Source organism: Psammomys obesus, unplaced genomic scaffold (assembly GCF_907164565.1).
Source record: "Psammomys obesus unplaced genomic scaffold, mPsaObe1.curated_primary_1811, whole genome shotgun sequence".
In the NCBI taxonomy this organism is placed as follows: Eukaryota; Metazoa; Chordata; class Mammalia; order Rodentia; family Muridae; genus Psammomys; species Psammomys obesus.
This window is the reverse complement of record NW_026592118.1, coordinates 22,052,297-22,067,501: the sequence shown is the minus strand read 5'-3', so window position 1 is coordinate 22,067,501 and position 15,205 is coordinate 22,052,297. Positions and strand designations below refer to the sequence as shown.

The 15,205-nt window shown below is 35.8% G+C and overlaps 1 protein-coding gene across 1 annotated transcript in view; it reads left to right on the top strand.

Annotated features, from left to right (window-relative positions):
* The window catches only part of Sema3a (semaphorin 3A), a 175,792-nt gene that overhangs the window by 117,365 nt on the left and 43,222 nt on the right, over window positions 1-15,205 (top strand). The window contains exons 7-10 of the mRNA XM_055612906.1: window positions 6,320-6,462; window positions 9,301-9,415; window positions 9,509-9,578; window positions 13,376-13,520. Of these exons, the coding sequence (XP_055468881.1) occupies window positions 6,320-6,462; window positions 9,301-9,415; window positions 9,509-9,578; window positions 13,376-13,520 (473 nt within the window). The remainder of the gene's footprint in view (window positions 1-6,319; window positions 6,463-9,300; window positions 9,416-9,508; window positions 9,579-13,375; window positions 13,521-15,205) is intronic.

Sequence of the window (15,205 nt, the reverse complement as noted above, 5' to 3'; positions counted from 1 at the left end):
GAGAATTCACAAAAGTAGTAAAGTAAGCCCATTGAAGGGATCTTGGTAAACTTTTGCTGTGAAGGATTTGATGGCAAAGCAAGTTGTTGAAATGCTTGCTGATCCTCAGTACAATATCCTGTAACACATGTGTTGTTTTTAGCTCATAGAACAGAAGGGCATGTTTTGGGTTATTTTAATCTTACTGATGAAATCTTATTTTGAAAAAAAAATGACAAACAGAAAATTAATATTACTTCATTAATTATTTAATGCAAAAAAACAAGATCAAAGAAGAAAAGCTTTTCCTAGGTTCAAAGAACATTCACAAACTTTCAGAAGAACAATTTGAAAACTCATTATTGTGTAATAACTTTTCAAAGTAGTTTCCATTAAACAAGCGTGTCTAATCACTTTTATACCCAAAAACCTAAACCTTTTTGAATCTATAATGAGTTTGTGGCATCAAAAATAACTTAAGCAAACCATGTCAGAAGAAAGGAAGCTGTTTGTAGTGGCATATGTTTTGAGGATATGCTAAAGATATAGAGTTTAGAGTATCATAAGTCCAAGGCCAATGGTGGTCATCAGTAAAGGCATCTGCATATTATAAATAGATTTGCACTTACCCCTGAGCATTGCATAGATAGAGGAAACAGGTAGTAGAGTAGAGCACTAGATTAATGCAGAAAACACCTCTATATAGCCATAAGAATATGGATTATGTCAGCCAAAGTAAGGCTATTCTGCATTGAAACAGTAGAGAAAAGGGTTTTAGGAATTTAGGAAGCAGAAGGGAGTTCGGGTAGAGAGGGAGACTGTTAAGGTAAAATGACTATAAGGCATCAGTGATAGTTGATAAGCAGCTCTGAAAGGCAAGCACCAGTACTCTCTGGACCAGGTAAAGCAAGTATGCAATAAAGTATCTGGGGAGAAGGTTTAACCAGAACTATGAAATGCAAAAATTAGATATGAAAAAAAAACAATGGTGAAAGCATGGTTTTCTAATGTTTAAGACTAAGAGAATAGATGCTCAAAGAGAAAGAATAATATAAGCAGACTATGATTCCTAAGTAATGAAAACTAAAAGATCAGTTCACTTAAGGGGTGGAGAATAAAAACATCTTCCAGAGAGTTCAGAAAGCATACATGTTAAGGGGTTTAAATAACAAAAAAGTGGTGGTAAGTGATAGATAACTAGCAACTGAATTTCATTGTTAAATAAGCCTGAAGAAATAACAGGATAAAAAATAATCAAATTGTTAAAAACCTGAATACTTTCTTGTCAATAGGTAAGCCCACCCAATACAAGCTTCATTTGATGGTTGGATATTTCCTGACGCCTAAAAAGGAAACAGAACCCAGTTAGTAAAACTTTGGGGGCAGATGGGAAGAGGGGCCTGTGCTCTGGTCCTGTGTTTTGATGGACATGAGACATAGCAATATTACCTAAAACGGCATCTGTGGGTATGCTTCCATTTTTAATATAAAGAAATTTAAAGGGAAACTTTAAGTCAAAGTTGTTGTTGAAGAGGGAAAGATGGAAAATGCCCAGGAACTACCATCTCTATAGCATCACTTTCTTTCTTCTTTAAATCACTTTTTCTTGGGGATGTAGGGTCTTGGGAATGTATTAGTTACTTTGCTTGTAACGCAATATAATAAAATAATAAATCAGCCTGAGGGCACACAAGCTTAAAGGTGCATAATTTACAGGATATAGTCTATGTCAGGGAAGGACTTTGGATAGTGAAAACTGTCCTGAGAGCAGCTTGGGAACTGAGAAAGAGAGGACAGAAACGGGGCTGGACTAGAAATCTGAAGGATTAGTCCCCAGCAGCCCGTTTCCTCCGGTTAGACACAATATACTAAAGGTACCTTAGCATCCCCCTTATTTGCTACCTGGGAACCAAGTGTATAAACACACGAGCTCATGATTAGCATTTCATATTCAAACCGTAAGGTCTATACTCTGTCCTCTTTTAGCCAATATCATTTTAGTCATTTAATCATCTTCATTTCAAATAACGTCTAGCATGGCCACCCTTCTTTCATGGGTGTTTTCCTCATGATATGCTGGGAAAGGCACAAGTCTTTTGATCTTAAGAGTAGTAAACAGAGGATATGGTCCTTCTCCACTTGATTCAGCCCTTCTTTACATAGTAATTCTTTCTGTAAAGTGACTCCTTTTTAGCCACTGATTTAGATCAGATTTTTCTTTATTTGCCCATGGTTTTATTCATGGCCCCATGCATTCAGCTTTCTACCAGTGAGTATAAAACATCAAGTCTAATTTAAAATAAGTGGTACATGCATCCTTTACTTCGTCTTCACTGACCCTTACTCACCCAGGTCACTATTGCCCCGGTCTTGTCTGTGGCTGCTTCAGCTTGGTCTACTAGCCTTTCTTCTTGCCTTACTGTGCCTTTTCTCTGCCTGCTTCCATACACCCATGCCTGCCCCCCCACACTCTTTTTTATTCTTTGAAGAAATCAGAGCAGCAATCCTTCCACACAGTGACATAATAATGTTATTGTATTTCAAATGCTTTGTTGTTTCTTCCCACTGCTGTGAAGAGATACACATCTATGAATAGAACTTCATATCTTAAATCTTAACTTTCTGTCAACATCACTGACCACTTCCCCTCCATTTTGTCTTCTCTGTGGACACAATGTTCTCTGTTGTTTCTGTCATCTGGTACATGTTTTCCTTCTTTGGGAGAAATTCCTTGTTCCTCACATCTTAACTTCTGAGAAAAAAAAAGTAAAAACCATTCCTTTATTGTCTTTCTAACTCTTAGTTTGGCTCTTTCTTTTGCAGCTTAAGATTTAGAATACTTTCCTATTCGAAATTTGGTTGCAGTAACCATAATGAGAACATGAAATAGTCTATCATAGTATCATCTATAATCAAAATAAAGAGTAGATACTTAGAAAATATTTAATAAATGAAAATACTACTTAATAAGAGATCCATGAAACTAATCTATTGAATATCAAATTGCAAACAAAAAGTGTTCCTTTTCATAAAGCTATACTGATAGAAAGCCATGTTGAAAACATACAAGTGGCAAAATAATAATTAAAAAAACTGCATTTTAAATATAGATGTTAATGTTTGGTTAATGCTTGTTCAGGAGATGATGTACTATAAATTATCTCACTTTCCCTCTAAAATTTATTAATTTAATTATATCCTTACAAACACTTAATATCCTTAAGACTTAGATTAAAAATAGATTATTTTCTACAAGAAAAAAACCTAATAAAAGCAGTTAAATGTAGTGGCTTTATATTCTTTTTTAGTCCAGTCTTTGTAGAAACAACTGCATCAGTTTGGAAGGTGACATTTGAGCAACTTTTCTCTGTGTTTCTCTAGTATTAAAGTGGAGCAATGTGCAGTTTATCATCATTTTCCGATAGCTGCCTTAGAAAGCAGTTTCCAGGCTTAGTGTAAGGCTTCCTTTAGCAAGCAGGGATGCTAATTACATGCACAGAAATATCACATGTCAACATTAAATGTTAAAACAGCTTCTTCTTGAATGAACTATTTATGATAAACGAGATGACAGAACTACATTTTAAATATCTCCATTTTAAGTAAAATCACTTTGAAAATTAAGCCCCTGAAATCCGAAAGGAAAACTTGGCAAAGATAACACAAAAGTAACAGGAGACTGAATAGAGTTCTTTCAGGTTCAGAATTGTTCTATGTTGTTTATGCATGCTATTTATTTACACATACGCGCACGCACACACCACACACATTTCTCAAAGTTGAACCTCATCAATGTAGTAGGAACCTTTGACCTATTATAGGAAGGCTCTGCTTGTCATTTTTCATGAGGCATATGTGTGCAAACATGTGAGACATTTAATTAATAGAAATTTATTCACTAAAGCAGGTTTACCAATAATTATTACTCTCAAAATGATTTATTATTTTAAGGGTCTTTATGACTTCTAGTAGGAGGTGATTCTATTTTTAAATTATTACTGCATAATTCTTGCTCACTGGAAATATTTCATGTGTTCTACATTACTTACAGAGTCGGTATAGATTAGCCTGAAATGAAAAGGTGTGTATCTTTGTGAACACACTAAGGGGGATATTATACTGGACCAAACTTTAAATTTTTTCATAAATATAGCACACATTATAATGTTGATTATTTAAGGCTTTAGGTCAGGGCTGGATGACATAAGTAAGTTAATTTCTTGGTTTGCTCATTTCCTTGGTCTCTTAAGTGTGGTGCTGGACTATATAGATGTGTATATTACGCTATTACATTGATAACATAATTGACCATACTGTGAGGTTAGATTGCTGCAGTAATTTAGATGTCTGCACTATCCTGAAAACTGCTTCCTCTGAGTTGAACACAGCTTCTTAGCATAATGCATGGTAACACCACGGCACCGTCACACTATTTTATGGGAGATACAGCCATATCACACCATAATTTACCGAAGTGTTTTTAAGGAGGGACTCTCAGGATGGCTGACATACTTTCTGTTATTGTTAGTAGATTCTGGATTGTTTATCATTTCTCCCTGTCTTTTCCTTTGTCATACTTTAAGCTGTAGTTTAAACTCGGAATTTACAGAATGAACAAAATTCGCTAAATTCTGTACTTTTGGGTGGAGAGGGAGACAGGTTGTAGCAAGTTTAAATAAGATAGACCAAGACACAGACACATACATATTCAAATCCACACATACACACAGAGTGCGTGAGAGAGAGATGCAGAAAGAGAGTCAAAGAGGGAATCAGTTGTATGAAAACTAAATAGTGTTGAAGAAAGTATACATAATAGAATAAATTGACACTGTTCAAGAGCAGGGTGTCAACCCTTTACTCAATGAGATGATATTTGAGGAATGACCTGAATAAAGTAGAATTTCTGGAATTTGAGCCTGAGGCTAAAGAATGTACAAAATATGCTAAATTCTGTACTTTCGAGTGGAGAGGGAAACAGGTTATAACAAGTTTAAATATAAGAGACTGAGCAATAGACACATTAACATGCACACACACACACAGAGATAAAAAAGGGAGTCAGAGACAGAGACAGAATGAGAATCAGTCATATGCAATACTCAATTGTGTTGAGGAAAATATACATGATAGAATATATAGACACTGATCAAGAGCAGGGTGTCAATGCTTTAGCTAATGAGAGGATATTTGAGGAAAGCCCTGAATAAAGTAGGATTTGTAAAATTTGAGCTTGAGGTTAGCTTAAGTCCGGGTTTCCCAGGGGAACAAGATCCACAGCAGAGCAGATTGAGTATAACATGTTTGAGAAACAGGATTAGCATTAGCATGTGTTGTCCAGCAGAAGCTTGGGAAGGAATAGTATGTAGCAGAACATACGTGTCAGTTAGCACAGAAAAGTAACCGCCCCCGTTACCTTAAGAAAGCAGCCCCTTATGTTAAGAATTCTGTATTTTCTTATCAATGAGTGTTGAAGAGCACCGGCTGGCTCGAGACAGACACAATGGAGCGGAAGCTTATACAGGTTGTATGACCTTGGAGATGTGCTGCGAGGTGGTGATACATAGTAGCAGACAGAACTCAGCACATGAGAGCACAAGCAGCCTCACAGGCTGGCCTATCTGCCCAAGTAGGTGATGTTGCCATCCTCCGACTTAGCAACAGCAAAGTTCAGAATAGGAAATTCTATTGCTTTAAACAGATATCACTCTCGCTCCCAATCTACCAGCCCTTGGTAGAAACAGGAAAGGACTACCCAGTACTGTGTTTTGTGTACATTTATGCACGAAAGGAGGAAAAACAGCACACAGCAACAACAACAACAACAAAAAAAACCACTTAATAACACTAAAGATTGCAAAGGATTTTGATAATTGATAAATCGTTTGCCCTATGTGGTTTTTGTAACACATGCCGAACATTCCAGAAAAAAAGTTGGTATCTTTTATGAAGGTCAATATAATTTATAATATAATTCACAATAGACAGATACCACATGAAATGATTCCCCCAAAAGTGAGCTGAGTAAGGAAATGCTACTTTCTTAACATAGCACAGAGGAGTCAGAAGAAAGTTGAAAACAAACACTATACACCATTATGTTGCAATTATTATATTTTATATTATATATACACCATTATATTTCATCACACTGTGAACCCTGAGATTATGTTGTTTACTGAAAAAACTTGTTTCTCTGTCTCTCTGACCCAGCAGGCTTTCATCCCAGAATCTGGCTCCCTTTTCTTTATGGTTAAAAAGTGTTAGAGATTTTGTTAAAAACAGTATCTTTTTTTTCCCCCATTAAACTGCAGATTTATAACCATGATGTTTTTCTCAGATCCTAGATTCATCAGTGCCCATCTTATCCCAGAGAGTGACAACCCTGAAGATGACAAAGTATACTTTTTCTTCCGAGAAAATGCAATAGACGGAGAACATTCTGGAAAAGCTACTCATGCAAGAATAGGTCAGATATGCAAGGTGAGGTAAAGGAAAAAATAGTCACGTGTGATTTCATTTTTTATTTTCCACTGGTGTTATAGAGTTTAACATGTATCTAATGACAGAAATTTAAATGTTAAAAATGATTGAAAATTATATTAGATTAATTACTTTTGACAATGTCAGAATGTTAAATATACAAATAGGGATATGTGAAGTAACATTACTTTACAATTACATTTATTATTTCATTTTGGAATCATGTAGTATAAAGTATTTTCCTGTATGTATAAGTACAAAATATTACCTAGTGTATATTTTCAGATTTATCAGTTTCCTACACTGTTATGTTTTGAATGGATATTTGGTATCAAAATATAGATAATGCATTGAATATTGAATATTGAGAGAAAATCAAGAAAACTTATTTTTACAATTTGATAATTGTATCATACACATAGGTTCTTGCTCAAACATATACAAATGCCTGAATGAAGTTCTCTGATATTTGTTTTTCTGGGTGATTCAGTGTGTAAAAAAGGTAAAAACCCATGGTGCCTTTCTGATCTATTTCTTATCACATTATGATCTGATTATATAGTAAAATTGAGTTCTAGAAAATCTTCCTTGATTATTTGGAAACATAGAACACTATTTAAACAAATCAGACCTTTCATAAAAATAAATAGTTTTAAAGTATTATAGAGTTTGAAAAAACTTTATTATAAAAACACCATATAGACAGAATATAAATTGATGTTCTAATTTAAGGAAACTCTGCTATTGCAATGTGTATATATAAAAATTAGTTTTAAAGATAGTATCTCTTGGTAAATATATACCTTTGCCGTAGAATTCAGTGTTGCATTTATATTAAAATTATATTTTGTTAGCAGTAACAAGATATTTTTAAAATATTTTCATTGTAATATTTTACCAACCTACTGGTTACAATGTATAAATTGTTTCAATACTATAAGCTGTTAAAGTGTCTGGTTTTAGTAGAAGGACTTGTTTGAGGACTTATTGTCAGTGTAGATAACAAGGAATTTGTTCATCATGCATTCTGTAGATGCCCAGTAACAGTCCTGAGTCAGGCTGTGGAGGTCAGTAACATTCAAAGAAAAAAACCCACTCAGTAAGAAGAGGGAGAACCATCCTAACCACCCAGAACAACCCTACAATTAATAATTGTTCATGAGACAATAGTAACAAAGTGGAAGAAAAATTTCTTTTAAAACTAAGTTAATTGCAAAATGTTCTATGCAATTATCATATACAACATAACATTTTGACACTTACAAGTAGATAAATCAAGAAAGCAAGGTTAATGTATGTTTTAAATCACATATTTTTATTATAGGTGGTAACAATATGTAAAACTGCTTCTTAGCAAATTTTTAAGATTACAAGATCAAAACTACCTGTATCAGTCATACCGTATAATTGTTCTCTTAAACCTATTCTTCCTGTCTCTCCAAAATTTTTAACATTTCCCAACATTTGACCAATATGTCCTCAAACCCCAGTTTTCTGCTAGTGTCAGTGGTTCAGCATTCTACACACTGCATTTGTGAATTCAACATTTTAGGCTCATTTTTATGAAGTCATGCAATATTCATATTAATATATTAGACTAAATGTACCTAACTGGTCTTCCTACTTTAATCACATTAAATGACTAAATAATGTTTCGTTCCATGTGTAGTCTAAATTAGTTAACATATTCTCATTAACTGGCAAAATGTGACATTTAAGACACATAGATTTCCTTTACTGAATTTTCAAAGATATGATCAAATATATAATAAGTAAGATAATAGTTTATATATAATCATTCAGAATGGCTATGGCACATTTAAAAAACAAAGAATGGGGAACTTCTTGGTTGCAATGGGAAAATGCAGAATTTTTTTTGCACAATTTATTCATTATATATCGCAACTGAAGCTCAACTCCTCCCTGTCACACCCTTCTGTCCTTTTCCCCCCATCCCCTTCCCCTAGTCCATTGAAAGGGGGAGTTCTCCTCCTTTGCTATCTGCCCATAGCTTATTCAATTCTCATCGGGACTGCCTGGATCCCCTTCTTCTGTGACCTGGTAAGGAGACACCACCAGAACAAGGGATCAACAATAGGCAACCAAGATATTTGTTCAACTATGTTCATAGCAGTTTTATTCGTAATAGCCAGAACCTGGAAACAACCCAGATGTCCCTCAGCGGAGAAATGGATGCAGAAATTGTGGCACATTTACACAGTGGAATACTATTCAGCTATTAAAAACAAGGAAATCATGAAATTTTGCAGGCAAATGGATGGAACTAGAAAGATCACCCCAAGTGTGGTAACCGAGAAACAGAAGGACACACATGATATACACTCACATAGAAGTGGATATTAGCCATATAATACAGGATAAACATACTAAAATCTACAGACCTAAAGAAGCTAAACACTAAGGAGGATCCTAGGAGGATGCTTAAACTCGTTCAGAATGGCAAACAAAATTTCATTCACGTTTCTGAAGGGAAATAATGTGGGCTCTCTATTAAGGGGACTGCATTGGATCCGGACTCACTGGCTAGCTTTTCATTCACTTCCCTGTTGCAAGACTGCCTTGACAGGCTTCCAGGGAAGAGGACATGCTCAGTCCTGATGCAACTTCTTGAACTGGGCTGGATGGGAAAGGGAGATCCCATTTTCCGAGGAATAGGAAAGGTGGGAGGGAGAAGGAGACTGGAAGGGGGCGGGATGCGGCTACAACCAGGATATAAAGTGAATAAAAAATTAAAAATTTAAAAGAAGTAGGAAATGAAGCCATAGTTGATAATATTGTGCATGCTCGTTCTATAGAGTTAATTTTATTACCTTTCAGAATGACTTTGGAGGACACAGAAGTCTTGTGAATAAATGGACGACGTTTCTGAAAGCACGCCTGATTTGTTCAGTGCCGGGTCCAAACGGCATTGACACCCATTTTGATGAATTGCGTAAGTGGCTGATGTTTGATGCATAGGGCATATGTTCAGCATTTATAAGAACTACAAACAAATACAGCCTTCTCTGATTTTGTTTTGAAACAGAGGATGTATTTCTAATGAACTCTAAAGATCCTAAAAATCCAATTGTCTACGGAGTGTTTACAACGTCAAGGTAAATGGCTATTATTATTTTAGATAAATTGCGCATCCTGTAGCTGCTTCAGTCGCTTTAGTTTTTGGGTGTTTGGGACTCGTTGGTGCTGACTGATACTGACTTAATTAGTTGTTTTAAAAATCACCAGTGGGTGGGGCTGCAGAGATGACTCCTGGGGTAAAGGTGCTAATAAGGTGATGACCAGAGTTGGATCCCCAGATCTTACATGGCAGAAGCAAAGACAAATTGTCCTCTGAACTCTTCATGCACATTGGCAAATGTTTGCACCCCCTCACCAAATACATGTAGTGTTTTAGTCAGTGTCCTATTGCTGTGAAGAGACACCATGACTATGGCAACTCCTATAAAGGAAAACATTTCGTTGGGACTGGATTACAGTTTCAAAGGTTTGGTCCATTATCACCTTGGCAGGAAGCACGCATGGAAGCATACAGGCAGACATGGTGCTAGAGAAGGAGCTGAGAGTTCTATATCTTGATCTGTAGGCAGAAGAAGGAGATGGTGTTCCACACTGGACATAGCTTGAGAATGTATAAGACCTCAACTCCTGCCCACAACCTGACATGCTTCCTGCAGCACAGCCACAACTACTCCAACAAGGCCACACTTCCTAATAGTGCCACTCCCTACTGGCCAAGATTTCAAACACCTGATTCTATGGGGGTTGTTCCTGTTCAAATCACCACAACATGTAATAAAATATTTAAGGATGCAACGAGAGAATTTCATTAGTATACATAGAAGAGTGAGGCAGTTTGAGAACTGTATTTTATGTCCTATCTAATACAGTTATCAATAATATAATATCAACTTTAAATATTTAGTGAGATGTGGGTCATAAGACTGCAAATCAAATTTTTAAAATAATTTATAGTGATATAAAAGAGGAATAAAGGAACGGGATTTGCAACCTACAACTGTAACAACTGTCTGACCCACTCTGTCTCCATCGTTTTCATGAAATGCTGAAGAAATGAGGTGAAAGGCAAAGTAGGATATTAAGAGTTATTAGTGGTTCCCCTGAAATGAAAGTCATCTCTCTGGCCAGGTGATTGACAGAAGACTTAGATTTAGATGACACAGAAAATATATCTCTGCAGCACGAGCAGCTCAGGAGCCTTCCCACTGCACTCACTCCACATGGAATCTCACTACCTCTTCCTGCGCATTATCTGGAATTAAAGTAGAATTTGCAGAATTAGAGAGAGTAAAAAGTGGACACATAAAACTATGAAGTTGTTTGAAGGCTCTTTTTAATTTTTGAGATTATAAAGTAATTACAACTTTCTTCCCTCTTCTTTTATGCTTCTAAACTCTCCCACATAAAGCTCCTTGCTTTTCTTCAAATTCATGGCCTATTTTTCATTCATTGATATCGTATAATACACATATATTCTTTTATAAATCCCTAATACAATATTTCATAGCATTTCAATATACGAATATGATTTTGCATATTTTACATGCTTTATAGTATATTTATTATATCAAAGCTTTCTGTAGTTACTGAATAGACTTCCTCTTTTCTTTACTCTAATTACTCTTTATTTTGATGGTCTCCTTGGTTCTTTTTTCATTAGCTACAAAAATCCAAATGTTTAAAAATAATCTTATAAAAAGATTCTTTAAATGCAAGTAAGAGCCAGAGAGAGAAACCAGAGTCCCAAATTCTCACCAGGTTTGTGTGTGCTCTGCTCAATACACAATTTCAAACTCAAGCTTCATTTCCTCTCTGTCCATCCCTTCAACTCCACTCTTTGCACAGTCTGTTACTCCCCTGCTGTTTTCCATGCCCTCCCAACTCTTTCATTGCCTAGTCTTCTCTCTTTCTCCTTGTTCATAGAGGGTTTGCTGTCAATTAAGAAGTAAGTGCTCAATCTTGCTGTCAGAAAACTATCATTCTACTAACCATAAAGTTTAAACTATCTGAAGTTTTTGGGAAGAAATACACACATATTGGCATGGCTATGAGTAAGCCCACACATTGAGAGATAGCAAAGTATTTAAAATAAAAATAATGAATCCACTCAGAAGTACTGTAGGTGACTACGGCCCTTTAAAAAAAATATTGAATCCATTTAGAAGTACTGGAAGTAACTATGGCCATTTAAAAAGAAATATGAATTACAAAAACTAATTCTGGCTTATTTATAAATATTACATTTTAAATCACCTTGACAAAAAAAAATCACCTTGACATCATTACTTAATGAAATTAACATTGGAAATGAAAAAAAAAACCCAATATTACTAAATCTATTTGAAAGTCCTTCTGCCTGTGTATTAATGAACTTTAGTGTTAAACTAGGCAACTGCAGTAAAGATTGTAGGTAATGAGTGGCAAGTGTCGGTTTCTGTTTTCACACTTCCCAGAGAAACAAACTTTTCTCAAGCTATGTGTATGTGAGGATCAGCAAGAATGTGTTAAAATTTAATTTCTCTGTTCTACAAATCACACGTACAAATTTTAACTGTAAAACATAAATGATCAGAAGTTCATATTGCTTATCTTGACTAGAGTTTCTGACCCTATAAAAATGATTTGGGCCTAAAGAGTCTTCATTTCCAGCCAGTTCATAGGTAATTCCCATGCTAGTCTTCAGGGATCAGCGTTTAGACGGCCACAGTTTAAAAGGGTTTCAAGTTACTGGTGGTGAATGTTTCTAAATTGTATGCATCAAACCTCACAGCTATATGATTCATTAGTAGATAACCAATTATGTCACAATAAAAATGGGGACGTGTAACAAACCTGCACTGAAAAGAGGTGTATCAGATGTGTGTTAGCTTCTTAGGACCCTGTCATGAAAATATTAGATGTTATGCACGCACATAGAGGTTACAACTGAGTCGAGTATGTGTGATAAATGGTTGACAGAGAACAATAAACATCAGCCTCCATGATGCATCATTGTCTAATGAGCAGTTCTTATAACTTCAGAAGACATAGCTCTTGTGTAGCAGGGTTTCCTGTGATTTCAATAAGACTTATAGCTAATTTTCCACGGGGAGCTATCAGCCTCAAGATGAAAATTTCATATTGAAAATGTACAGCTGTTTTGTTTTTATATAATACATTACATAATATGTGTTTAGTAAACAAAATAAAGGGAAAATCACTTCATCTCAGTGCCTGGTTTTGATTCACAGAGCAATAGGAGTAATTGCCATAAATCTCTGCTTTGACTGTTGTGTAACAGCTACTATCTTAGAACTGTGCTCAGCGTTGTACATAGATAATGCTTAATCCCTCACTGATTTCAGATATTCAACACCTTTACTTGAGCTCATACCCTGTTGGTTTGCGAGTTTAAAATATTATAATGTGCCATGCCATGTGCCATTATACGCTCCTTTAAAGCAATGATTTTAGCTTTTAAGATGACTTCTTAAATATTCTTCATACTCGGATAATTTTCTTTCTTTAGTAATGATTCTTGAGGGTTAAACAGAGTGTTTAGTTTTTATTCCTTTATGACATCAAAATCAAATATTCATTCAGAGGAAATCATCTATATGTATCTTTCCTGTTCAGCTATAATAGTTTATATTTTATAGAGATGTATATATTCAATCAATACCAAATATGATTTCACAGACTATAGACAAATTATCACCTGTTACTTTATACACTGATGAAATATGTCAATGAGATCAAACTAATACCAAATGATGCTTGTGATCACAAAGAATTTACGTTAGATTTTAATATCTGAGGAACAATAAGTAAGTATGAGCCATCCAATCACCATCGACTAATGATAAAAACCAGTTTTTACTCTCTTTCCTTCCAGCAACATATTCAAGGGATCTGCTGTGTGTATGTACAGCATGAGCGATGTAAGAAGGGTGTTCCTTGGTCCATATGCTCACAGAGACGGTCCCAACTATCAGTGGGTACCTTATCAAGGAAGAGTTCCCTACCCACGGCCGGGAACTGTAAGTAGCTTTGATTGTAACACATGGAACAGATATGTTTTTGACAAAGTGAACAAGTAATTGCTGTTGTAAGCATTAGCAGAGTATAGAAGAAAAAGTCTGCAAGTTTAATAAAAGCAAGACTAGTATTCTATGTGGTTCCCTATAATCCCACATGGAAAGCCATGTTCATTACACATGCCAGTAATTAAATTCTTTGCTTACCATTTGATGTCCACCCCATTTTTTAAAAAAAATCTTAATAAGCAGCCTATGCACTTTTATTTTTTCTGAGCAGAAGACTAAGGAGATGGTCTTTATGGAACACTGAAACTAACAGGAGGTTGTCTGGGCTGTCTCTGGTGGTGGGAATACCGCCTATTCTGATTATCTGGTAGGCTGTGCTCAGAGAAACAGTATTAACACCAACATTATCACCCCATGACTTTGGAATGAACCTGCAACGTTATCATCCTAATGAACCCGCGTCAAATGAAATTAAAAAGTCATGGACCAAATATTAATTTTGGAAACAAGAAACACATTGATATGTAGATAGCCCAGTGTAGATAGCCAAAGGACCAACTCAGAAGTAACAATTTTCAGGGGGTTGGAAGCAGAGAAAAGGTCTATTTCACATGGCACATTATAGTCCATCTTTTAGGGAAGAAAAGGTGCGGGCTTGAAGCAGGAAACCTGAAAGAAAGCTGCTCCATGGCCAGCACTCCAGCTCCGGCTAAAGTAGCTTACTTCGACCATGCAGGAGTGTTTGCCCATAAGGGCACCGCCCACACTGAGCTGGCCCCTCCTACAGCAGTTATCAGTCAAGACAATGCCTCACAGACACATGCATCAGTCAGTCTGGCTGAGCCAAACCACGACTGACAGGCTCTCTGATAATGCTGAGCTAAGTCTGGTTGCAAGATGAAGCTGAGTCTGGAACTTTTCTCTTGTGTCTTTTTGAGGCTTAGTGGCTCCGCCATCTCTTCACGATTTTGAACTGTGCAATTAAGTGTGCGCTTTCGGCTGTCACAACCCTCAGTTTATTCAAACACTGAGAACTCTTTTACTTGGTCTTTTTGTTTTTGTGTTCGCTTTTTTTAAGGTATAATTAAGGACTGATCAGTTAACTTTCCCCTAGCAATCTCAGGCACCACAGAGCTTTGCAAGTGTTCTACTGACCTAACTTGCTAGTGGCCCCCACCTCTCCTACCGGTTTCACTAAATTGCTAAGGCTTGTGTTCCTGCCTCATGTTCTGAATGAGTAATTACAATAGCTTGTGCCAGAGCCTAGGGCCCCTCAAGGTTTTAGTGAACACATCATCACTATACCTGTGTGGTATATGTTCACGTAGCTCCTGACCCAAGCCTGTTCTTGTCAAGCCAATCTAGAAGTAACTTTTTCAAATCAAAAGAAACCTTCTAGACAATAATTTTACACAATGGAAAAATTCGACTATGGCTGTAATTTCATGTCAGTGTTTTAATTGTCTGATGAATTCAATTAAAGTATGTATTTATGACTTTATTAGATACAGAACATTTAGTATTCTCCTTTTCTCTGTATTTCTAAAATTATTTATGAGAAAATTAAAAATCTTGTCTTGTATTAAAAAAATGCCCTGAGCTGATAATGCTGTAAGAAAAACTTTGGTAGGATTTGATAATAACAAATGACTAGATGTAATATTTTGCTTATGAGAAAG